The following is a 27,700-nucleotide window of genomic DNA, read 5'->3' on the forward strand; positions in this document are numbered from 1 at the left end:
GTTTGTGGCATTTGTGTTGTTATTCGTTGTTGTGCCCGGTTATTGGAACTCGGGCTGGCTTTTGGGACATAACAGGCACCTTAACTGATCTGTCCTGGGAATGCTATGTATGTTTGATAACCTCCTCTCGAGGTTAGTTAATTAGGTAATGGGTCAGACAGCATGTCTTGTACTATTACAACCATTTATCAGACTCTCCTATCCTTTGCCAGACTTCATGGGACCCATATCCAAAAAGTTCCACTTTTGACTCATCTGTTCATAGAACATTATTCCAGAAGGCTTGGGGATCATCATGGTGCGTTTTGCAAATGTGAGGTGGGCATTGATGTTCCTCTTGGTTAGCAGTGGTTTCTGCCTTGCTACTCTCCATGAATCCCATTTTTGCTCAGTCTCTTTCTTACTGTGGAGTCATGAACACCGACCTTAGCTGAAACTAGACAGGCCTGCAGTTTTTTTGGATGTTGTTCTGGGATAATTTGTGACTTCCTCCTGGATCAGTTGTCACTGTGCCCTGGAGAAATTTCGGCAGGGTGGCCACTCCTGTGAAGATTGATCATGGTTCCTAGTTACATTTACATTTATCCAAAGTGACGTACAAAAGTGCATGTCATGGTCATTGGGACAACTACAAAACACAGGTTTGATAAGGTACAATACTTATTTTGTACAGTTATTCAAAGCCCAGAACGCAGTCTAGTTCAGGCAGTGAACATTATTCTAACACACCCCCAGGCCCTTGGAAAAGGTGGAGTCCCAGAGCCTTAGGAATAGCTTTCCAGTTTGATTATATTTAAACAACTTTTTTTTTTTTCATTGCTTCTGGATTTTCTGTGGCATATTGTGCTTGTAGACTTTTTGGTGACTACATTATGCAGTCAAGCCTGACTGTGCTCAGTCAGCTGAATCTAAATATCAATTAAATTAGGTTAATTGTGTAACCAATGTGCAATTACTTTTTTGCATGGGTGATGTGTGTTTGTAACTTTTCATTAAGTAAATTAAATTTAAAATTTTTAAAATCTGTTTTGTTTGCTAATTTTTTCCTTTGTAGTATTACATTTTGTGTAACGATCTAAAATCATTCAGTGTGACTAATATGCAATAATTGAGGAAATCAGGAAGGTGGACATTCTTTTTCACAGCACTGTATTCCAAAATAGGTGAATTCATCTTTAAAAACTTTAAATCAAACTTTAAAATTTTTTTAACCAAAACCAGTCTGATTTGCTATTGCCATACAATTACCATCAAGCCTTTCACCAGCATCCCATAGACATCTTGGACAAAGGCTTTGCAGAGAACTATGGGAGATTGAGACATGGAAACATAGAAATGGCTGCAAAGACTCTTTGCAAGTATAACTTGTGATTTTGAAATGGCCATACTGCTGAGGGGTGCAGGGTCTGGCTGGCAGACAGAGATAGACCCATGACCCATGAGAACCAGTGTAAAAACAGCCAGCTATGTTTTTGGCCAGCTCTCTACCTCCTGCCCATTCAAGCTCAACATATCCCAGACATGTTTACATGAACACTAGACCTGTTGACCCCCAGCTGTGAGTGAAGTAATGATGCTAGAATTATTACATGCTCCCAATCAGAAGCATGTTTTCCAAAAGCACCCAGGTTAATGTCTGAGGGCAAACTACTGCATTAAGAATAGGCAATCTGGACAAACAATGATGCTTCCCACATGTTCATAAAGTAGTCAAAATCCCTGAGGAATTTTGTTCATCATACACAATGAAAAATAAATACCAGTGATGGCTGTTCAAACAGATGCTCTGGCACTCAAAACAGTAAACATAGGCATGTACTATCTGACCAGCACTGCAGCTGACTGGCCAAGTTCTTGGGTTCATCTGTTTTGAATTGTCCCTCGTCCCTGAAACCTTGTCAGAAGCGTTACACACATAGTGCAGGTCCAGCGTACACCCTGTCCACATCTGTCTGGGAAATTTTGACTTTTGCAGATGGGAATTAATCCCTTGCTTGGTTGCAAATTCCAAATGAATCATCGGCTGATAAATCACACTATAAAAATGACTTGCTGCCATTCAGCGTTGGTCCAGGCCAGATGGAATTCTCCAGTGTTTCTCCCAGAAGATCTTTCTGTTTGCATTGGTTGTTAACCTAAACTGAAGTAGTCTGTCTCATCATGTTGTGTTGGCAGTGCTACCGTGAGTATTTCTTTTATGTTGTTCATTCTGGAGGATATTTCTGCCAGCAAGGAAGTTCCAGAACCAGCTGCCATCTTATTTCTGGTTAGCTTGTCTTAGTTTGCATTTTTTAAAACATGTACTGTTCACTTGAAGCATGTCAGTTATTTGATATTTGGGAGCTTCTGAAAAACTAAAATTAACATGAAATTTGAGTCAGAAAGGCTTTTCACAAGAGAGCTACTTAACTCTGTTTCTTGTGGGAAATGGTTGCTGTGTTCTTTCTCATTATCCAGGTAAACACCTGGTAGTATTAACTGTCATTTTAATTGAATGGAATTGGCTTCTTCCCCAGTTCAGGAAGTGAACTGGAAAAATTGTGGCTAATTAGCCCATTTTGGAACACTGGGAAGATATGGTTCTTTTTCTGGAGTGAGTAGCAGCAAGCTTGCAAAGGAGGGGGCGTCAGACCAGTCAGTGGGAGATAGTTAGGCTAGGGACCTGGGGGGGGTGGGGGCGGGGGGGGGGGCGGGGGCACTGTCTTTATCTCTCCTCACCCACCTCTGTAGATGTCCAACTCTTGCTATCTCTGCATCACTATACCCTTACAGAAATAGAACATGCTGTAATTTGTTCTAAATATGTGGACATTTTGGAAAATATAATGATAAACATGTATTTGCAGAAATGTAAAATATATATTTTGGAAAATATACATTGCAATCTGAAAGGAAGAATTATTAGTATTTTCTCATATTCCCATATTTTTGTTACTGAGTTCACAGTGGAGTGTCTGTACTGAGTCTACACTGGAGTGTCTGTACTGAGTTCACAGTGGAGTGTCTACTGAGTCTACACTGGAGTGTCTACTGAGTTCACAGTGGAGTGTCTGTACTGAGTCTACACTGGAGTGTCTACTGAGTTTATACTGTAGTGTCTGTACTGAGTCTACACTGGAGTGTCTGCACTGAGTCTACACTGGAGTGTCTGTACTGAGTTTGCACTGGAGTGTCTGTACTGAGTTTACACTGGAGGGTCTGTACTGAGTTTATACTGTAGTGTCTGTACTGAGTCTACACTGGAGTGTCTGCACTGAGTCTACACTGGAGTGTTTGTACTGAGTCTACACTGGAGTGTCTGTACTGAGTTTATACTGTAGTGTCTGTACTGAGTCTACACTGGAGGGTCTGTACTGAGTTTATACTGTAGTGTCTGCACTGAGTCTACACTGGAGTGTCTGCACTGAGTCTACACTGGAGTGTCTGTACTGAGTCTACACTGGAGTGTCTGTACTGAGTTTATACTGTAGTGTCTGTACTGAGTCTGCACTGGAGTGTCTGCACTGAGTCTACACTGGACTGTCTGTACTGAGTTTATACTGTAGTGTCTGTACTGAGTCTACACTGGAGTGTCTGTACTGAGTTTACACTAGAGGGTCTGTGAGAGCAGGAGGCTGAACCAGAACACCGTCTGGGTTCTGAGAGTGACACTGTGAGGGCAGGAGGGAGACTTGGCAGGCTACCAGTGCCCTTATTTCATGTTAAGGGATTATATTTTTAATAAATGAAATGCTGCCTCCACCATCCCTCACAAGAACATACATAATAAAAATAAAATTAGTCAAAAAGAGCATGATGACGTGACTGTATTTTGTCTTGTTCCCTTAAGCACAGCTGTATTGATAAACACACAGGGCCTCACTCAGAGATAGCAGATGCTGTGGGGAGAAATGCTGGGGTAGATCAGAAAGAGGCGTGTCCCCATAAGTGTATGTATTTCGTCAACACGCGGTGGACCAGGGTGCACTGCGTATCAATGCATCATGTCAATGTGTAATGTGTTAAAGATCTGTCCTTGCATTGACCAATCAGGACGTTGTTTCCGTACAGCAGCCTATAGTATCCATGCTCTCTGCTACAGCTCTCACTCGCTAATTTCGCTGGCTGCTCTTGTGAATGACTGACCATCCTGCCACCAGTGAAGTGTGAAAATGAACTTTCAGGTGTTTCTGGTAAAGAATTACAGAAAAAGATTCTTTACTCAACATTACTTATTAAATGTATGCTGAATTTAATGTATTCTTTTACATGGTTCAGTTGTACACTATTATTAGCTATAGTGTTGTGTAGCTAATAATAATAATAGTAACACCTACTACTACTACTTCTACTGCTACTGCTACTGCTGCTACTACTACTACTACTACTACTACTAATAATAATAATAATAATAATAATAATAATAATAATAATAATAAATTGTGCTAGCTACTTCACATTAACCCTGTACGGCGATCAGTAAAGGCTACCAGCACAGTACCACTTCATTCTTGTCACTTCTATCACCACTGTAATGAACTAAAAAAGGCGGCAGACTACCTTTTCTGTAAGAAATGTACTGAGCTCACGTGCATACACTGCTGGCAACATTCTAAATTCTAAAGTTCCGTTTTGCCCTCCCTACTGTCAGTTTGCTGTGATAGCTAATTCTAAATCATATTTGGGGACCCATGGATAACTCGTGACCCACAGTTTGCACCGATGGCTTACAGGCAAGACAATGCAAATATTTGACTAATGTCAGATTCACTTAAATTAGAGTGCCTTTTAAGGACTATTAGACTATTTCTGGTTGGTTATATTCATTTATAGCTAGCTGGCTAACGTCAGCTAGCTATGTAGTTTGCTTTTATAATGTAATGTTATCAATAACATTAGCTAGCTAGTTTGCTTTCAGAAGGACATTATAGTTGTGGTTTTATCTTATCTTGGCTAGCTAGCTAGCAAAAATTATTATTGGATATAAGTCAACGTCCTTAGCTATCGATACTTGATATACTAAGTTAGCTAGCTTGTGAAATCTTGTCTCCCAAGATGAGTGCGTATCATGGAGGTAGCTATGGTAACGGGGAACGGTCTGTCAATCATAGCTAACTGACAGTTCTCATTACCATGCCCAGACAGTTTGGGTGAACTTTTATAGTGGGAAATTTAGGCTTAGAAAATTAAGTTTTAAAATACATTTAAATGACTGAATAATAAAAAAAAATTATGCACATTTGTTTTGTTGTTGCCTAAAGACAACTGCCAAGTGTCACATTCAACCACCATGTTAATCCTTTAAAATCTGAAATCAGGAAGGACAGGGTTTGAGAGCCGGGGATGACTGATGAACACATGGATGAGGTACACAGAGTTTTGCACAGCTAAATCTATTGGGACTTATGATAAAATGGGCTTCAGTAGGGTCATCCACAGTGAATGGAGCTGAGCGATAAGGGACAAGGCAAATGAGTTTCAGAGCTGATGTTCTGACCATCTCATAAAGTGCTCCTCCCATGAGGTCAAGCTTTATGGGCCCAGTTATTTAGAAATGTGAAGATACTCAGATCCTATAACCTGGTTCTCCAAGGTTGTCTCTGACAATTGGTTTATTTACGGTCAGCACTTGCTCTGTTAAAAGAGTGACGTGTTTTTAGAGATCACGGTATTGTTTCCTCTTACCTCACCCTATTGTATGTTTTTGGAGAAAAAAAAATCCATTTCGCATGAATGTGCGTACCTTTCCATGAGGTGACTCTACTGTTGTGCATATATGCCAGATAGACTAACTTTCCTGTGTGAACCGAGGGACTGTATTAAATAATGAGGGATGGAAGTCACTGGTGACATAACATGCACTTGATTCATGCTGTGGTTTTTTATTTTCTGTTTTAAATTGTATATCTGCAGGGTATAGGTTTTTTGTTGAAAATATAACATAGAAGATTATTGTGGATTATGCTAAATATCCATTCATCCATTATCTAACCTGCTTATTACTGGTCAGGGTCATGGGGGGTCCTGGAGCCTATCCCAGCATGCATTGGGCATGCAGTTTGCCAGTCTATCACAGAGTACACACATCATTCACTCACACATTCATACCTACGGGCAATTTAGACTCAGTTAACCTAACCTGCATGTCTTTGGACTGTGGGAGGAAACCGGAATGCCCGGAGGAAACCCACACGGACACGGGCAGTACATGCAAATTCCACACAGAGAGGCCCAGCCCGGAATCGGTCCCGGGACATTCTTGGCTGAATATATCATGATAATTCATTTGGTTGTAATGAATTTAAATATGATGTTGTTACTGTACTAGAATCTGAGTGTAGATGCTTCCGCAACATCTCTGATATTACCAGGGCATGGCTGCATCTGTGCTGAGACCAGGGCTGCTGCTGTATTCACAGAGCTGCAGTGCTGATCTGGGATCATGCGTTCCCTGTCCCTATCCTATCCTTATCCATTATGAGCAAAAAGGCTAAACTGGTCCTGGATTGCCACTCTGACTCTGACATTTTAAGTCCAGGACCAGGTTTTGCTGGTTGAATCTGTAGAGCCCTTGAGTCTGTGAGAAAACCACTGCTCCACACCGCAAAAGGACCGAGCCAGCCCCATCCCACACACAGCCCCATCCCACACACAGCCCCGTCCCACAGCCCCGTCCCACACACAACCCCCCCATCCCACACACAGCCCCCCCGTCCCACACACAACCCCCCCGTCCCACACACAGCCCTGTCCCATACACAACCCCCCCATCCCACACACAACCCCCCCGTCCCACACACAACCCTGTCCCGCACACAACCCCCCCGTCCCGCACACAACCCCCCGTCCCACACACAACCCCCCCGTCCCACACACAACCCCCCCGTCCCACACACAACCCTGTCCCGCACACAACCCCCCCGTCCCGCACACAACCCCCCCGTCCCACACACAACCCCCCCGTCCCGCACACAACCCCCCCGTCCCGCACACAACCCCCCTGTCCCACACACAACCCCCCTGTCCCACACACAACCCCGTGTAGTGTAATGCAGTTTATAGTGTAACTTCATGTGGTTTAGTGTAATGTAAGGTTGGATAGTGTAATGTAATGCAGTTTAGTGTAATGTTGGATAGTGTAATGTAATGTAGTTTAGTGTAATGTAATGTAATGTTGGATAGTGCAATGTAATGTAGTTTAGTGTAATGTTGGATAGTGTAATGTAATGCAGTTTAGTGTAATGTTGGATAGTGTAATGTAATGTAGTTTAGTGTAATGTAATGTAATGTTGGATAGTGTAGTGTAATGTAGTTTAGTGTAATGTAAGGTTGGATAGTGTAACGTAATGCAGTTTAGTGTAATGTTGGATAGTGTAATGTAATGTAGTTTAGTGTAATCTAATGTAATGTTGGATAATGTAATGTAATGTAGTTTAGTGTAATGTAATGTTGGATAGTGTAATGTAGTGTAGTTTAGTGTAATCTAATGTAATGTTGGATAGTGTAATGTAATGTAGTTTAGTGTAATGTAAGGTTGGATAGTGTAATGTAATGTAGTTTAGTGTAATGTAATGTTGGATAGTGTAATGTAATGTAGTTTAGTGTAATATAATGTAATGTAGTTTAGTGTAATGTTGGATAGTGTAATGAATGTAGTTTAGTTTAATCTAATGTAACGTTGCATAGTCTAATGTAATGTAGTTTAGTGGAATGTAATGTTGGATAGTGTAATGTAATGTAGTTTAGTGTAATCTAATGTAATGTTGGATAGTGTAATGTAATGTAGTTTAGTGTAATGTTGGATAGTGTAATGCAATGTATTTTAGTGTAATCTAATGTAATGTTGGATAGTGTAATGTAATGTAGTTTAGTGTAATGTAATGTTGGATAGTGTAATGTAATGTATTTTAGTGTAATCTAATGTAATGTTGGATAGTGTAATGTAATGTAGTTTAGTGTAATGTAATGTAACGTTGCATAGTGTAATGTAATGTAGTTTAGTGGAATGTAATGTTGGATAGTGTAATGTAATGTAGTTTAGTGTAATCTAATGTAATGTTGGATAGTGTAATGTAATGTAGTTTAGTGTAATGTTGGATAGTGTAATGTAGTGTAGTTTAGTGTAATCTAATGTAATGTTGGATAGTGTAATGTAATGTAGTTTAGTGTAATGTAATGTTGGATAGTGTAATGTAGTGTAGTTTAGTGTAATCTAATGTAATGTTGGATAGTGTAATGTAATGTAGTTTAGTGTAATGTAATGTTGGATAGTGTAATGTAGTGTAGTTTAGTGTAATCTAATGTAATGTTGGATAGTGTAATGTAATGTAGTTTAGTGTAATGTAATGTTGGATAGTGTAATGTAGTGTAGTTTAGTGTAATCTAATGTAATGTTGGATAGTGTAATGTAATGTAGTTTAGTGTAATGTAATGTTGGATAGTGTAATGTAGTGTAATTTAGTGTAATCTAATGTAATGTTGGATAGTGTAATGTAATGTAGTTTAGTGTAATGTAAGGTTGGATAGTGTAATGTAATGTAGTTTAGTGTAATGTAATGTTGGATAGTGTAATGTAATGTAGTTTAGTGTAATATAATGTAATGTAGTTTAGTGTAATGTTGGATAGTGTAATGAATGTAGTTTAGTGTAATCTAATGTAACGTTGCATAGTGTAATGTAATGTAGTTTAGTGTAATGTAATGTAACGTTGCATAGTGTAATGTAATGTAGTTTAGTGGAATGTAATGTTGGATAGTGTAATGTAATGTAGTTTAGTGTAATCTAATGTAATGTTGGATAGTGTAATGTAATGTAGTTTAGTGTAATGTTGGATAGTGTAATGCAATGTATTTTAGTGTAATCTAATGTAATGTTGGATGGTGTAATGTAATGTAGTTTAGTGTAATGTAATGTTGGATAGTGTAATGTAATGTATTTTAGTGTAATCTAATGTAATGTTGGATAGTGTAATGTAATGTAGTTTAGTGTAATGTAATGTAACGTTGCATAGTGTAATGTAATGTAGTTTAGTGGAATGTAATGTTGGATAGTGTAATGTAATGTAGTTTAGTGTAATCTAATGTAATGTTGGATAGTGTAATGTAATGTAGTTTAGTGTAATGTTGGATAGTGTAATGCAGTGTATTTTAGTGTAATCTAATGTAATGTTGGATAGTGTAATGTAATGTAGTTTAGTGTAATGTAATGTTGGATAGTGTAATGTAATGTATTTTAGTGTAATCTAATGTAATGTAGTTTAGTGTAATGTAATGTTGGATAGTGCAATGTAATGTAGTTTAGTGTAATGTTGGATAGTGCAATGTAATGTAGTTTAGTGTAATGTAATGTTGGATAGTGTAATGTAATGTAGTTTAGTGTAATGTTGGATAGTGTAATGTAATGTAGTTTAGTGTAATGTAATGTAATGTTAGCTTGTGTAATATAATGTGTAGTGTCGTGTAATGGGTACAGATTTAGCACTGAGGCCATTATCTGTGGGTCTGTTCTTTGTCCGCACAGGTTATGCCACCCCACAGGCTGACTGGAACTCCAGCTGTCAAAGAGAAGGGCTGATCCGGGACGCGTGCCCCTCCCCCCTCCCTCTCCCCCTCCCTCTCCCCTCCCGCTGCTGCCCTCCTGTGTCCCCATGGCGACAGGAGGTCATGCCCCCGAGACAGACGTGCTGATCAACCTGCATCAGGTAGGAGACACGCCCGCCCCGCCCTCTTGTCTCGCTCCACCTCACCTGGGTGACTTCCCTTGGGGAGAGAGAGAGCACCTACCCGCCTCTCCTGAGATACCGGCATCCTGCGTCCCCCCGCCCCCCCCCCCCTGGGAATAACACACGGTGACTTCTGCCACACAAACGAATTAACTGGAGCTGGCGGGGTTAGCGGTATTTTAAACAGACAGGGTCAAAGGGGAAGTGGCGTTGGTGTCGTCTTGATAATTCGCAGTGAATCAATCATCCCTAATTAGAGGGGGTTGCTAAGGCGACCTTAGCAACCGCCGGCTGATGTCTGGCAGCCGCCCGTGCGGCGCGGGTCCCAGTGACGCTGGCGGCGCGCCGGCGGTGCGCTAGCCGGCGCGCGCGGAGACGGGCGCAGATGGGCCGGCTCCTCCGGCTGCGTTGGCACCGCGCGGCGACGTCTCTCGGCTCAGCGTGCGCGCGGGAGCCCGAGAGTAACGGACCTGCCCCCCCCGCCTTCCCGCCAACCTGCCATCCCACCATCCCGCCAGCCCGCCATCAGCTCTTACGGCCCGTCCTGCTCTTTCTAAAGGCCGGCCGGTCCCGTTTCCTGTTTCCTCCTACACGAGGTCCCGGCTAACTAACGGGCTCTAATTGCACTGATACGTTACGACAGGAGCGCGAGTCGCGGTAACAATGTGAAGTGGATGACTGTGGCGGTGGCACAGGTCATGCATGCAGATGAGGTGTGGCAGGCTGAGGGAAAAGTCAGAGCAGGTGATGCACAGGAGGGGGCCTCTGTCTGAACCCACCCCCCTCCCCAGCTGGGAGCCCTCTGCTTCAGGCTGACTGGAGAACGGTGGGGTGCCCAGAATGGCTTGGGATAGATAGAACATGGGATCGTGTGGATGGTGAAGGAGTGATCTGTCAATCGCTCAGTCGAGTAGACAAGGTTCGGCCCCTGCGCTGCTGCTGATGTCAGCGGTAGGCGTGTCCGTGACACATCCCCCTAAAGACGTTGCTGTTTCAAGGGGATTGAAAGGCCTGCTTGTGGGGTGTGTCAGTGGGCGTCAGTCCCTGGTAAAGCCCAGCTCCAGACTATGAGCTGAGTGGCCCTTACAGACTATTCAGAGCCAGGTCTCTGAGGAGGAGATAGTGATATAGGCAGCAATGTGGAGTAATGCTTAGGAAACTGGGCTTGTCCCTGCAGGGCTGCAGGTTCGACTCCCAGATACAGCAGGATAGTGCTGCTGTAGCGGGGATCCCCTTTGTTTGCTGTGTAATGCTCCCCACATCAGATCCACTTTGTTCGCTGTAAATGTGTTCTGTTCCGTGTATCCGATGTGCTTTGTTTGCTGTGGGCCGTTCCACGTATCATGTCCCCTGCGGTCACCGTGGGCTGTTCTGTGTATCAGGTTCAGCTGAGTGTAAACATTAACACAAAGTCCCACCGGTGTTTCCAAGGCTGTCTACTTCTAGCCCCGGAGACGGGCAAGGCTGGCCCATGGGAGGACAGCGCATGATTGGCTGCAGTCAAAAACAGCCTGGCTCGCTGTGATTTGCTCATCCCTCCCCCACTAAATTTACACAGAGAGCACACTGATGGGAGGGAGGGAGGCTGGAAGAGAACATTTTTGTTGCCTCCGGGTGAATATTTGACTAAACAATATTCAAACCTCATTCAAATCAACACAATGTGACTTTCAGCGACTGAATGGGGATATATTATCAGCGACTTAACTGAGCCAAAGAGAAGAAATAACAAATAGCACAGTACTAACCCCATTGTGAGACTGTGAAGTAAACTAGGCCAAGTGTTCTGTAGCTAAAATATCATTTGAAGTAACATGATTTCTGTTCAGGATTATTTCTATTTCCGTTTTACAGGAATAATAAAAGGCCTTTGACAGTTGTGTGCCCTGAACGACACCCTGTCATCTGGGGCCGTATTGCTGATAGTGGGCTTCTTCGCGAGCTCCTCGGTGGTTTTGTGCCTGTCTCTCAGCGAAACAGTGGAGCTCTGGAAGGACAGGAGTGAGAGTCTCTCTGCGTTTCCCGCCTTTTCCTGCTTTCCATCTGCCAGGCGATGCAAGGACTGCCTGTGGGTCTGGCAAACCTTACCGCTTCACAGAGAGTAATTCAAATGGACAGCAGAGGAAGAGAGCTTGCCATTCTTATCAGACATATTCTCCTGACGCTCGGCAGAAGAAGTTTAAATAACACAAGTGTCTTGGATGACAAAAACATGTTGCACTGAAAATATTTTCAAAAATAGTATTACTATATATTTATGTCCTCTACTCAGACCAACAGGTTTCAGCATAATGTAATATATGGTTCTAGTGATTACAACCAGAGACACATGTCCCCTACAGGAGACAAAAAGCAATGGCTGGGTCTTAGTAGGATGGGAATGTACTTGCGTGCCCATAAATAAAAGATTATGGCACTTAATTTAAACATGCCCTACATGGACACACAGGCCTTTTTGAGTCTGGTTAGGATTTGCTGTTTGCTGGTTTCTGTTTGTATCTCTCCTAGTCCAATGCTTGCTGTCCCCCTGTTGCTTCTCTTTGAAACATTTTTATGTATTTCTATATGGTTGATTCAGTTTTAAGCCCCTATAATGCTTAGGTTAATAAAATGCGTACGTTAATGTGATAGCATGTGCTGTATGTTTAGTATGACTCCAGTCCATGATTTATCAGATAAACACAGTAACATCAAACCATCTATACTACTTCAACTTTAAGTACAGATGGATTGGGCTGATGTTGAGGGAACTTAAAGACAGATCAGGCAGATGTTCAGGGCCCTTAAAGACGGATTGGGCTGATGTTCAGGGAAAGGAGATGCTGGTAATGGGTGCTGTGCAGTACCAAGCATTAGCATGATTAATGAAGCAGTGCGGATCGATGGCTGAGAGAAAATGCAGCCTCTGTACTGCAGATATGAACAGACAGGCCGCGTGTTGAGCACATTGTTGCTGTGATGGATCGCTGCCTTTGTTTTCTGTTCGGTTGTCTTGATTGGCTGCCCTGAGCACTGACAGTACAGGTGAGCCCTGGCGTTCTGTGGTTACCCGTGGTAACGGGCACATTATGGGTTAGCAGCCATTTACGAAATGTCAGTCCTTGTTTTTATTTCTGTTTTTTATTATGGGAGTCACATTAAAGACAATGATAGATAATTGAAACAGTAATGCTTAATAACTCTTTGTTGAGTGAATTTCTTTTTTGCACAGAAAGGGGTTTATACTACAAAACTATAAGTTAACCAAATAAAACACCAAAGAGGAAAATAGTAATGCAGATAAGATAGTTACGTAAGTTTGATGTAGAAAAGTGGAAGTTTAAAATGAGACTTAAGTCCCTGATAAATCTGGCCAGTTATTCCAGAAAATTGGAACCCTTGCTGCGGAGTACTTTTCCAGACTTGCTTTGAAATGCGTGGTTGGGACAGTGAGGAGGGTTTATGTTGGGGGTCTAATGCGGTGGGGTGTAAGCTTTTATGAGATCAGAAATGTATTCTGGGGCAATATCTAGCCTTACCTTAAAAGTGGTAAGTAAAAACGTTTTTTCATGAATTCTTAAAGCTACTGGAACCCTGTGCAGTGAAGCTGGGAGAGGTGTTGTATGAGATTTGATATTTATTCTGGTGAGAGGCCTAGCAGCTGAGTTTTTGAACTGCAGGTGGAATGAGGTATTTTCTACTGCGATACAGAAGCAGAAGGATGCAATAAAATAAAATTCATGTGCGATAAAATTGCTCTTTGGTTTAACATTATACAACACTATTGACTATCAAGAGGCTGTCTCTCTGTGATGTCATTTCCTGTGTGGGGTCTGTTTACGGACTTCCTGTTTGAGCATGCTGTGGTGGGATCCAGTGGCCCTAAACTGGGGTACCAGGCCCTGGGCTCCTCACTATGTCAGCTGTTCAGCGTTTGTCCTCCAATCAGCTTCCATCAACAAGCTGATGACCTGTCTAACAGCCGCATGCAGGCCGTCCCTCTGACCTCCTGGTCTTACAGCCCAGCCAATCAGCTGTGGTCTGTGAGGCAGCTGGGTCTGTCTGCATCACTGGTCAGTGTTTGAGCAGAACTGCAGAGTTTGAGCAGAACTGCAGAGTTTGAACAGAACTGCAGAGTTTGAGCAGAACTGCGGTGTTTGAGCAGAACTGCAGTGTTTGAGCAGAACTGCAGAGTTTGAGCAGAACTGCGGTGTTTGAGCAGAACTGTTGAGTGATCTCTAATATCATTCTGGGATTAGATTAGGAAGATTTAAGCACAGTTTCCTGCTTTAAGCCATGCACTTTTGAAAACTGCATTTGTGACATCAGGATTTCAGGGGCCAATCACAGCCAATTTGATTGTTTTGTGGTTCCCGTTTGTAGTTGATCACCTGACTGATGCCTTGCATTCTCTAAGGTTATTTTAAATGTGTGTATGTGTGTGTACGCGTGTGTGTGTGTCCTAGGGCTGGGTGGTATACCTTGTGTGTAGGTACACTGGCATGAATTCACGCAACAGTAGCAGTTTTGTAATACCGTTGTTAATGGCATTTTATTTAATTTATTTAATGAATATTAAAAATTGCAAGTTGCTTCAATATGATAAAGAATTTGTGATGTAAACCTGAGGCAGATTGTTTTAAATTAAACCCCATTTCAAAATGTTGATGTATTAGTAATGTCCCTATGGAAATAGGCAAATCTGAACAGAGCTTTTCCACATAGAAAACTGACTTTGCTCGAGTTAACCAATCATCTTTTACCTGCTGATTTAATATCGCCACTCCTCTGCAAGGCACCGCCCACTGTTTGAACTACAGAGCAGTGGCTATAATGGTGCTAGCTGTTTGGTGCTAGCTGTTCGGTTTTAGACTGTACGTTTAAAAACAAATCTTTACACCGGCTCCCTACGAATCCAGCCGTAAAAAAAAACACTATGGGTGCCGTGTGTTTCTAATGCAAGATCCCCTGCTCAGCTTGGCAGAAAAGTGTTTGTTTACTCAGGGCATTTCTCTGAAAGCAATATTCTCAATGAGATGGAGCGCAATGCTGGGTTTGCCTCCAAGTTAGTACTAAAACCAGGCCCGGTTCCATCTATTCAAACCCCTACTGCAAACACCCAGCCAGTAAGTATTTGTGTTTTACCAATAAATTTACCCTGAATGACTTGTCATTGATAGCCAATGTTTTCTGAGATGTAAAAGTAGCAATGCATTTTTTTTGTCCACTGGGCTTCAATTTCATATGCAATATCATAGGAATGCATTATTGTGGGAAATATTTTTCAGTCGGTGCCTGTGTAAAGGAAATTAAGTATAGGGAAAAGGAGAGGAGATATCACGCACAATGTAATCTAAACTCATCCATTTTTCTTATTTCTTCTCAGGCAGTAGACCTTGTGCAATTTAGCGGTTTTGGCTTTATGTCACTATTGTTGTACTGTTTGTGTCACTGTGTTTGTGTTGAAATTTGATATCTTGGCAATTATAGCAAACATTAGTTGGACTTTGACCTAAATATGAAAGAGGATTCTTGAGGAAATCTGGGTAGACCCTCTACTTGACCTGGGTTGTCCTCATAATTTGGGTCTGACTCCGCCCCGTACATTTACGCCATGACAACGCCCCGTGGTTCCGCCATACCGCTTTTCTCAAACCTGTTTGTGGGTGGAGTCGGCAAAAATTCAGAGCCAATCACAGCTATGGATTATTACATATTTAAATGAAGAGGGAAAAATGGCTCCTGTGAGTGAAGTGATAGCAGGAGTCTCGGGAAAATAATTTATTAAAATATTTGTGAATTGTTTTGACTGAAAAAAAATTGGCAGATGCATTGAAGAGGGGCCAGGGAATAATGGAAATTTTTTGAAAATATGGTTAAAAAAAAGAAAGGACAACTTAATGCCTGAAAGTAGGCCTGGGTGATAAATCATGTCAATGATTATGAAATGTTTTTAAGCATAACAATCATCTTTATTTTTTTGTAATCAGTAAAGTGTTTTTGTCTATCACATGAACACTGCAAGGCCACTGAGTGGATATCATTTAAACACTTAATATATAAAAGTGGTATTGTTTTTTTCCAGAAGTATTTCACATGGTCTCTGAAGTTTGGGTGTTTACTACGCATTGGGTATGATTAAAGAAAAGAGATGAAAATTAAGACAATACGTTAAAAATACCAGATAATCCTCTATATGGTTTATTATTGAGCAGCCCTACCTGGAATGGCAAATTCAAAACCTAGAAGCTTGGATTAAAAAAAAAAAATAATAATAATATATATATATTATATATGTGCAAAAACTCTGGTTGGTAGTTCTTTTTGCACCACCGTTGTTAATCAAAAACCTCTGGTCGTTAATTCTATGAAAACAACGATTTTGTCATTACATTATTTAAGAAAACTGCATGAAACCATAACTCAGTCAAATTAATCTATCTAGCTCTGTCTTGCGTTTTAAAAGGTTGCGGTCTCGCAGTGTAGACATTGCGTTTTTCCAAGACACTGTGAAACCGGGTTTGAATGCCAGTTAGCTTTATGATAATTTCGCCGTCACTTGTCACCTAGCCAATATTAAAATTCTGGGTTTTAGGCAGTGGCGTTGCCAAAGAGATTCGAATAGCAGTAAGTAACCTAACCGACTAGTAGGCGCAGTAGGTTGCAATCAGACAATTATATGGCTAGCACTGGTAGGCTACAGCAAAGTTCAGTCACAGAGTTCTGAATGACAGACTGACAGTTCCGCTTGTCTGACAAACGTACGCATACGCACTGCGCAGAGTTCTGTAGACGAGTCCGAATATTTCTCGTTCAGTAACGTTAGTGTCAGAAGAAAATATCGAGGCAGGTTGTTGAGGAGGAGATTCAGGAGAATAATGATGAGATTGAGAATGTAACTAACGTTACAGCGTATGTTGAGAGCCAGTCAGCAGCCCAGTCGGTGAGTGCAGAGCAGCTAGCTTCAGGTTTGTGCCGGGCAGCACAGGGTTGATAATACTGGCTACATGCAGCTAATTGTGATTAACTAAAATTAGTTTATTACCGAGCTAAAATCAGATTTAGAAGTGTAACGTCAGCAAAATAATTATTTGTGATGCCAGCTCAGTGACGTTAGTACACCTAACGTTAGCTAACAACGTTAGCTATAGCAAGCTAACGTAACCGGCTGGCTAAGCCAGCTAACGTTGTTAGCTATATATTCTTTTTAGCTTGCCTGCCCAGTGCCTTGCCAGTTTACGTGCTAGTAAGAAAGATTATTTAAAAAAAAAAAAAGCCATTACATATCATCACTCACAGCTGCATAGGATAAGAAACTAGGTAGTTAGCTAGCTATTTATGGCTAGTATTTTGTTTATTAATTTAGTTACAGTATATCTTATACATATTCTGGTAACTGGTGTAATATTCTGGTGTTTGCATAGCCAGTTATATTGAACCACGTAGATATTTACTCTGTTAGTCTGTTTCTCTACTGTAACATGACCAGTTACATTAATTATTTAACTACATCTAGCTGTCTTCATTCTGCTCTGCAATATAGTCACATATTACATTCATTCAACATTATATCCCTATACTAGCCAGATTAGTACAGCACTGTCACTATTATTTTTTGTAATCTAGGGTAATGTTTGTATGTGTAATAATAATAAATGGTTCCCCAAAAAAATTTGGGGGCCCCAAAAACTTTTGCGCGCACACTGTGCTTCATACTTTCCGCGTCCACGTGTCGTCATCCGCTCCGGAGGGCGCCGACTGCGCATGCTCCAGATGAAATTTAATGGATGCTTATTTTGAAGAGAGCTGTGCGAGGAGATCCGCCATTACCCACATTTATATTGTCTAGCTGGGCATTCATAAAAATATTCTTTCACCGCTCAAAAATCGTATTCCGTATAAACCCTAAGATAAATAGCCCTAAGATATGCCAATACAGCAGACAATCTGTTTGTGAAATACACGCGCATTTGTGATGCCTGGGTACAAAAATAGCTGTGCGTAATACCACACCTGTTGTTTACGGTGTTGTTGCCCTTTTTAGTAAAGTCTGGCTTGATTGATTTATTCAGTAGGTGAGAGTATAAGCTATCTAACGATGTATAGCATGTCTACTTTTGCTTTTGGAATAGCGTTTTATAGGTCAGCGTAACAAAAATTTTCTGAGCGTAGATCGGAAAATGCGCATGCGTGGAACACCAGACCGACGCGGACCCTCAACAAAGAGATTCGAATCTCTTTGCCCTCATTGTAGTATGAATGGATCCGGGCACGCGTCCGTGGATATTTTTGAATGTTATTCAATATTCACACCATTCAGTTCAGTGTTCATGTTTTTCATTGCTCATAAAAATAATGAAATGTATTACTGCATTTTTATTGATCCTTATTATTTTGCAGTTACAGTAGCCCTGTGTTTCAGTTTACTTGCGTAGTTTGTATCGGAAAACCAAATGCCTTCATACCATCAATAAGCCGCCTATAGGATAAAATGCCAAACACACCTGGTAAATGCTTAGAAATGCTCAGGGATATTATGTTTAATGAAACCCTGATGGATGCCAGGATGTTTGGTTTTAGCAGGAAATTATGTGTTTGTTGCAATGAGCCGTAGTGTAGCTGGGATATGTAGTTTTAGCAGTAAATGATGCATTGTGGGATGTTTGTGCTCAGTTAGGAGGTTCCTGGGGAGTACAGGGGAGTCGCCCGTCGCCCATGCAGCTTGCGCAGGTGGGGGTGCCACCTAAAACCAGGCTGCCGTTGCCATGGTGATCGTTATGGGACTCAGTCCCCAGTGTGAACCGCTTCAGCTTAAACGGGGGTCTGCGACACCCCCCCCCCGATACCCCCCCCACCAGTTGGGATTGCATTGCCATGGCAACGTCACCCTAGCAGCCGGCTGCAGCCCAACATCAGTGGCATTAATCAGAGTGGGTCTGGCCCCTCCCTGGACGAGGCTACAGCAGAATGGTCACAGTTAGCACTGGCTCCAGAACTGATTTCATACCAGACCATAGAACCCATCCATGCACTAGAACAAATTCCACAGCAGACCATGGAGGCCATCCATGTACTAGACCAGATTTCATACCAGACCATACAGCCCATCCATGCACTAAAACAGATTCCATACCAGACCATAGAGTCCATCCATGCACTAGAACACAGCCTTAACAGATAGCAGGCCATGGGGCCCATCCATACACTAGAACAGAGCCTTAACAGATACCAGACCGTGGGGCCCATCCATGCACTAGAACAGAGCCTTAACAGATACCAGACCATAAAGTTTATTCATGCACTACCACTGGGTGGGGCAGGGGTGTTGTGATGGGTCTGGCGGGATAGGGCTGCTGAGTTGGGACTGGTGGAGAAAGGTTGCTGGGTTGGGCCTGGCAGGGCAGGGGTGCTGGGTAAGGGCTGATGGGATAGGGCTGGTGGAGCAGGGCTGCTGGGTTCAGGCTGTCGGAGCAGGGGCTTCTGGGTTGGGGCGAGCGGGACCCAACGCCGCGGGGGCACAGGGTACTGCCGACCGGCCGCTGTGGCGTGTGGAGTTTAATCTGCGGCGTTCAGAGAGAACGAGCAAACAGCACACAGGCGCCTGTTAGCCTGTTAGCCTGCGCTGACTCCCCCGCCAGCATCACCTGTCCGCCTCACCTGCAGGATGAATAGAATCAGCCCGGTCCACCCGGCCGTCACTCCTCTTTCAGCGGCTCTGGGGGGGGCGATAAGCACCTGTGAAAGGAGAAGCATTCTCCCACCGCGTGACACTCAGGCGCTGATTCATCCCACCTCCATTTATGAGTGACTGCAAGGCAAATACGGCCATAAAGGGCATTTTCAAAGAGCGCTGCGGCCTCTGCTTATTACTGTGTTCCTGCACGCATTCAAAGACGCACGCACACACTCACGCATACACACACACACGCACACACTCACACACACACACACCCACACACACACACACACACGCACACACTCACACACACACACACACGCCCGCACACACCCACACACACACACACACACTCACACACTCACGCATACACACACACACACACTCACACACACCCGCACACACTCACACACACTCACACACTCACACACACACACACACACACACACCCGCACACACCCACACACACACACACACGCCCGCACACACCTGCACACACTCACACACACACACCCGCACACACTCACACACACTCACACACACACACACTCACACACACCCGCACACACTCACACACACTCACACACACCCGCACACACACACACACACACACCCGCACACACTCACACACACGCACACACTCACACACACACACACACACACACTCACACACACACACACACCCGCACACACTCACACACACCCACACACACACACGCATACACACACACCCACACTCACACACACACACGCGCGCACACGCACAGACGCACACACACACACGGGCGCGCACACACACACTTGCGCACACACACACAGTCATTCACACGCACACACACACACAAAATGCACATATACACACGTGCACACACACACACATGCACACACACTCACACATACACACACACTCACACACGTGCATACACACACATCAAAATGCACACATACACACACACGCGCGCACACACACACACTTACACGCACTCACACACATGCACACACACGTACACACACACACACAAAATGCACATATACACATGCCCACACACAAATGCATGCGCACACACAACCGCACACGCACACACACACACATACACACACTCACACACACGCACGCACACACACAAAACATGCACATATTCATGCACACACACACATGCACACATACACACCAGTGCTCCCATACACACGAACACAAATGCACACAGACACACACACGCACACTGACACACACACACACACACAGACACACAAGGATACTCACTCCTCTAAGCAGAACATGAAATAGATGAGCTTTGCTATCTGTCCACACTCAGTGTACAGTGATGAGTCCTGGGCAGCTCATTAATGTTATCTAGTGAAACATCACATTACAGAGTAAATAGGCACTTTTATACTGTAAGCTGGATGCTAGAAAGCTTGTTTCTCACCACAGTCTCATGGTATACAGTGTGTGTGCTTTGTGTTTTGCAATGTCAAACAAACAGGTATGAGTGTGTGAGTGAATGGTGAGAGAATAGTTTGCGTGCCCTGCGATAGATTGGCAGCCAGGGTGTATTCCTGCCTCTCGCCCAATGCAAGCTGGGCTAGGCTCCAACACCCCCCTGTGACCATGACTGGGATAAGCAGGTATAGATAATGGATGGATGGATTCTGTCCTGTCCATACTAGTCTGCAGCTAATCATGGCCGCGCAGGTGACTGTGGTTCGGTGGCTTCTGAAGGTGAGTATGTTTAGCCCGGAGGTCAGCCGAATGACGGAGCGAGCGCTCGAGCTAACGAAGTGGCGTCTGCATCCGCTTGAGAGGAGCCGGAGCGCGTTGGACGAGAAGCGTCTCCTCCCCGTAATCAAGTAGCTCGTGTGCCCCGCCCCCACTTTCATGTGTCCTCACGTTTAAGCGTCTGCTAATTACCCGCTGCTGCATAGCCACAGCTGCCGAGTTCCTCACACGGTGAGGTCTTTGGATTTAAAGGGGAACGGCATCCTAAAATCACTTCTTAATGGATCTGTTGACGGGCCTAACGTGTTACTGTTGGACGGATCAATTGATCTCCAAGAAAATGACATTTGCAAGATACTAGATATCCATCTCCCCTCCTGGAAAAACTGCAACCAAGTGCTTTATGTTCCTGGGGAAGCTATATAATAAGCTCAATGTAATTTTAATATGATACTGATATATATCAAGAGTCAAGGAGGCATGTTTTGGACACAAAACAGGAAAGTAAGTTATCTAGACAATCCACTTAGACAATATGGCATCAAATTGTGAAGAGATCAATAGAATATAAGAACATTGAATTAGGATGAAGTTGCCTTTCATAAGCATTTTTTAAAATAATATCTGTGTTATCCTGGATTATGATACTAATCATTTTATTTTTGCTCCATATGAATCTGTAAATAAAGTGATTTAGAGTGGCTTGGCGAGGCTCTTAACACTTGAAAGCAGGGTAGTGCCGCTCCTATTCCAGAGGGCTTCTGCTTGTGTTGGGTTTGTTCTAACCAGCTATCCGGGACTGAAATGTGAGTTTTCTAAATATTTGCCGCAGCTCACCCTGATAAAACAGACCTTGCGCGTCCATCTTCTTGTGGCCTCAAAATGCCATAAAATTTACGTTTGAAAAATTCAACAGCAACGTCTCTTTCCAAATATAACCCAGCGGTTACTCGCGAACATCCACAGAGCTGAATCTCTGTCGGGATTCATCGAACCACTTCTTCTACCGAGGTAGGCCAAAGCCGTAGCCTTTATCGCACAGCCTTTATAAGGACAGGACAGGCTTTACCAAACGCCCCCTGCACGAGCACTACGGAAGTTATGAAATTGTATATTGCATTCATATAGTAATATGTAATAAATGGATCACGTCAATATTTTGATTCATCGCCATATTTGTATCCTTTATCGTTTTGAGATACAGAGTTTTATTTTACACTGGTTTGTCTTTGATGGGAAGGGGTTAAACGGAACCAGACTGCAATCTCGCGTTTGGCCCTTCGGGGTAAAAGCAGGGGCATATGTGTAAAAGGGGATTCAGTAAGTGCATTCATAAAAGCTCCCCGGTCATGTGGTTCTTTCAGAAAAAGGCCGGGCTGCAGATTCAGAGCGCCTTCGCCAGGGAAATGGATCCTGGAAGAGTCCCAGGGCCTGTGCGACTGGACTGTCCCGTGGGGGGGGTGACCTTTACCCCCCACCCCCCCCCCACCCCCGCCTTGCGCTTCCTCGTCACTGCCGTCTGCCGTGCGCCATTCTCGCAGCCCACGCCCGAGGCCCCCCCCCCCCACCCCGCTTCAAAGCTCAGATGAGAACCCCCACCGATTTGGGAGCTGTGGAGTGATCAGGGGGGTTATCACCCCCCGCCCCCACCACCTCCACCCCCACCCCCACCTACCCTGCCTGCGTAGAGAACACCCCCCCCCCCCCAGACACACCCTGGTCCCTGGGGGCATGACGCGGGATACGGTGCTGGGGGGGGGGGTTATCGCCTCCATAGCATCACACAGTCACCTCCCAGCTACACATTCTTCTCCCCAAAACAGTCCTGTAGTCCTCTGCTTTCCTGGATGTCATTTACGATTCTTTTTAAGAGAAAATGAACATGTTATTGTTATTTACAGTTGTATCTGTGAATGGTAATTGGTCCATTTGTTGTTCCTCAATCAGGAAGGTTCACAATGTTCAAGGAATGGCATTTCAGTAATTCAAAATTCTGTACGTTCTTGATAATGTCAATGCCGAGTGCCTTCAGTTATGTTTTTCATGCTAAATGCTAACCATCGGTGGAGATTGAGTAAATGTGCATTTTACAACGCCCAGAATGTTATTTTGTGACTTTTACAGAAAAGTGACATGTTGCGTGAGGAACGTTGTCGTTATAGCTAATGGTATCTCACGACCAAATGGGAATGTTTTTTGTTAGCCGGGTTGTCAGTTATGAACTGAAAAGCAGAGAGGCCCTTTATGTCCCAGACCCCCGCCCCCTGGCCCCACCCCCCCCCGGCTTTGGATAAAAGCGCTATATAAATGCAGTCCATTTACCATAAAGTGAGCGGTGATGCTTTTCTGATCAGACGGCCGATGCTGCTTCCGCGGTTTCGCCTAATCCGCGTCCCTCCCGTGATCGTGCGTGGGTAGCACAGGGGCTGCTGTTCTAGTTACACAGCGGCGTGAGTGAGGGAGCAGTGCGGCTCCGCCCCTGTGACACTCTGTGGAGGGAACCCTGCTGTTACTGTGCGCCGTGATGGAATGATCCTTAGACCCTGTATCCCTGCACCCTTCATCCCTGCAGCTAGGGGGCGCTGACGAAGTGATCCTTACACCCTGTACCCCTGCAGCTAGGGGGCACTGATGAAATGATCCTGACACCCTGTACCCCTGCAGCTAGGGGGTGCTGATGAAATGATCCTGACACCCTGTACCCCTGCAGCTAGGGGGTGCTGATGAAATGATCCTGACACCCTTTATCCCTGCAGCTACGGGGTGCTGATTAAATGATCCTTACACTCTGTATGAAATGATCCTGACACCCTGTACCCCTGCAGCTAGGGGGCGCTGTGCCCTGACCCTGACCGCTCTTCTCGTTGCGCAGGTTCTGGCAGAAGAAGAGAAAGGCGCTGCCGATGGAGAGGACGAGGAGGACTGGGAGAGGGCGCTCTCTGTGGAGAGGTTCGGGGACATCATCTCCGAATCGGCCGCCAGCAGCGGCGAGAAAATGGGCCGCTGCTACAACGAGAAGGACTTTGAGTGTACGTACCCCCCCCCCCCCCCCCCCCCCCCCCGCCATCCCGCTAACGCACCCTCACGACCCCCCCTGCCTTCCTGGTAACGCACTTTGCGACTCCCCCGACCACCCTGCCTTCCCACTATCGTCTTCCCAGAGACGCTGCCGCACTTCAGAAATGTGCATGTGAGTCAGGCCAGGATTCGCTTCGCCGTACCCTGAAGGAGATGGGCAGGTCCCCCGCGTGCCCTGAAACAGTTGGGAGATGGGCAGGTCCTATTGGACAGGGGTAGCCCTGGAAAGAGCTGCAGTGTGTGCTGAGCTCTCTCTAAACCTTAAAACCAGATCAGAACAAATCCCAGCATGCACTGCGGCTGTCAGTCTCCCCTCCTCTGGTGTTCGCCGTTACCTTTCGGTTGAAAATGCCCTCACGGATTGATCGCCCTACCTCGTAGCACATTTCGAAAACGGCTTTAATGACAAACTCAGACTGCACTCCTTAACTGCCTGACTGCTTTCGCCCGGTCTTTGGCCTTGGACCACCGGTAAACCCAAACGAGAGTGCGGTCATTGGAGGAAAGCTCCTGGCTATAAATCTGCTCCCCTTATACGAACGCACGCCCGTACCATTACATTACATTACATTGCATTTATTTGGCAGACGCTTTTATCGAAAGCGACGTACAAAAAGTGCATTTCATGGTCATGGACAACTACAATACACAGGTTCAATAAGATACAATACTTATTTTGTACAGCTGTTTCTAGCCAAGGACACAGTTTAGTTCATACAGTGAACACTATTCTGTACCCAGCTGAGTCGCACTCGTGGAAGCTTGAGGGAGTATTTGGGTGCTTACGGTGCGGCTCAAATATAGATAGAGGGGGCGGGGGTGTGTAGGGTGGGCAACAGGTGGCTGGTAGTGGATGAGAGTGCTCTCCCTGCATTACTGTCTCCATTGTCTGAATGCCACTGACTCTGCACAGCCACAGTCACAGCACAGCCACAGCACAGTCACAATCACTGTACAGTCACTGCACAGTCACAGTCACTGCACAGCCACAGTCACAGTTACTGACTTTGCACAGTCACTGCACAGCCCCAGCACAGTCACAGTCACTGTACAGCCACAGCCACAGCCACAGCCACAGCCACAGCCACAGTCACAGCCACAGTCACAGTCACAGTTACTGACTCTGCACAGCCACTACCCAGCCACAATCACAGCCACTGCAGAGTTCAGGCCAGAGCCCACGTCTGCAGCCCTGGGCTTGAAGAGCCACGGGGTCTGCTGCTTTGTGTTTTAAATCTAAACTCAGTAAGCAGCTCAATGTTACAGAGCCAGGTGAGGTGAGTTCACTGTGTAATGAGCCAGTTTAACAGGTGAGGTGTAATCGACCGGTTTGGATCATCATTGGTGTGCTGAGTAAGCCAGAAATCAGCAGATCCTGCTTTGGAGCCCTGGCCCGAACTCTGAACTTTTCTTCCCCAGAGCAGTTCATTACCCCCCACTGCCAGCAGGTGGCACCGAGGTTCACTCGATTCGTCCTCCGCATCGGTTTGTGAACAGACGTTACTGAATCACTGAATTAATCGGGGACAGATTTGAATGGAGTTGAAATGATGAGGAAAAGAACTGGGCCATTACAGCTATAACTGGTTTAAGTGTGCAGGCTTCCACATGCCTCTCTGGCTTTAGAATGCGGGGGGGGGGGGGGGGGTCTTAGTAAATCAGGCCCCAGGTTTGTGTGTTTGAGACACACAAACATGGCTGCATAGCCCCACTGTAAACTCAGCTGCATGCGATTTTGTCGAGTCAGGTGTTGATTTATCAGGGTGAGGACAATGTAAGAGCAGCCCAGTTCTCTCTCCAGACCGTTGTGGTTGTGTTTGTATGGACAGGTCACTTCCACACCTTCCACCACACGCACCACTGCAACACTTTTGGAGTGTTTCCCAACACATACATGTGCAATGGTCCCTGGATGTCCCCTGAATTTCCATCTCATGACACAAGACAGATTGGAGGAATGACCGTAGAGTACTATGCGGTTTGTTATTCCGGTTAAAAGCATTAGCGACAGAGCTAGCGCTCATTATTATTCACAGCACTGTCTAAACGCTTGCATTGTGGTTGTGTTTGTGCGGGACAGATCACCGCCACACCTTCCACCACACGCACCACCCCCTCTCCACCCACCTGCCCCCGCCGCTGCGTTTCCGGAAGAGGGTGCTGAGCATCGACCGGCGCAGGAGGAAGAAGCGCCGGAAAAAGAGGACCTCCATGCCGCCCTCCGAGGTCACGCCCACCATCCAGGAAGTAGACGAAGAGGAGGCGGAGTCAGAGGCGGAGGGGCGGGACCCGGTGGCCACCCCCACCGAGCAGGCAGACAGCAAACCAAAGGTAAACTGGGCCGCGCGGTGACACCTCGGACCCCTGTGCCTGTATTTGAAAATTGTTGAAAATTCTAAAATGTTTGTTAGCGGTGTTGCTAAATATGTCACGACATACAGACGTGTTGTATTTAATTTGTTACGTACAATAAATAATGCATGTATTGCATTACAGCATTTAGCAGACGCTCTTATCCAGAGTGACTTACACAACTTTATACATAGCATTTTACATTGTATCCATTTATACAGCTGGATATATACTGAAGCAATGCAGGTTAAGTACCTTGCTCAAGGGTACAACGGCAGTGTCCTTACCCAGGAATCGAACCTACGACCTTTTGGTTACAAGCCCAGTTCCTTACCCACTGTGCTACACTCCGTCTATGTATGTATGTATGTACAAATACATATTGTACATACATACATACATAGAGAACTTATTTATCCCCATGGGGACATTTCCCTCGCAGCATGTTACATTCACATTTACGAACAGACATTTATACCAAGAAACATACAATCATTCACGCAATAGAAAGGCTGGGCAGCGAAATACATACATACCAATATAAATTGGACATATAGACGCCTATTCAATCAATCTTGACTGTGAGAGAGCCATCCACACATGTTTGGCCTGTCCATGTAGTGCATGCTTATACACACAGGGCCAAGTGACTTGAAAGAATTGAGGAAATATTGGGTAGCATTGCTTTGAAATACATCTTATGTAATTTCGGTGAGGCAAGATAGGCTATATTGTTTGTAGTACCATAACTTGGCGTCATTTTGATATCAATACTTTTGAGTAACTTGGCATTTTTGTACGTTGAAAACGTGTTTTTTATGAGATTTAATATACAGTGGGTTAGCAGCAAAACAAACAGGTGGCGTCATTTAAATCGGTCTTTGTGCTTGACTCGAGAATGTTCTCAGCTGGACTTCAGTAAATACATATTTGTATCGCGCTGACCCATTGGCTGTCTCACAGCTGCTCTGTGGGAATTCTTCAAGGATTCAGATGTACCCGAAACTGCCGTCGTTTCTGTTTTACCTGAACGATCTGAGCGCCGTCTCCTGAAACGTTATCGGTGCGCGCTCCTTAAAGAACGTCCTTCACGCCCGCATGAGCTGCGCGTTGGTGGAAGCCGCCGCGAGCGTGCTGTAGGAATGCGGCCGCTAACGAGAGAGCTGACGGGACAGATGAAGATCTGCTGAGCGGC

The 27,700-nt window shown here is 44.7% G+C and overlaps 1 protein-coding gene across 5 annotated transcripts in view; it reads left to right on the forward strand.

The window, feature by feature from the left end:
- Positions 1 to 27,700, forward strand: part of slc4a3 (solute carrier family 4 member 3) — a 75,362-nt gene that overhangs the window by 10,365 nt on the left and 37,297 nt on the right. For all 5 annotated transcript variants that reach the window (XM_035394425.1, XM_035394420.1, XM_035394421.1 and 2 more), the window contains exons 2-4: positions 9,499 to 9,679; positions 23,948 to 24,104; positions 26,234 to 26,484. In XM_035394425.1, coding sequence (XP_035250316.1) covers positions 9,626 to 9,679; positions 23,948 to 24,104; positions 26,234 to 26,484 — 462 coding nt within the window. In that variant the 5' untranslated portion in view covers positions 9,499 to 9,625. The remainder of the gene's footprint in view (positions 1 to 9,498; positions 9,680 to 23,947; positions 24,105 to 26,233; positions 26,485 to 27,700) is intronic.

The sequence above is a fragment of the Anguilla anguilla genome, chromosome 15 (genome assembly GCF_013347855.1).
Source record: "Anguilla anguilla isolate fAngAng1 chromosome 15, fAngAng1.pri, whole genome shotgun sequence".
NCBI lineage: Eukaryota > Metazoa > Chordata > Actinopteri > Anguilliformes > Anguillidae > Anguilla > Anguilla anguilla.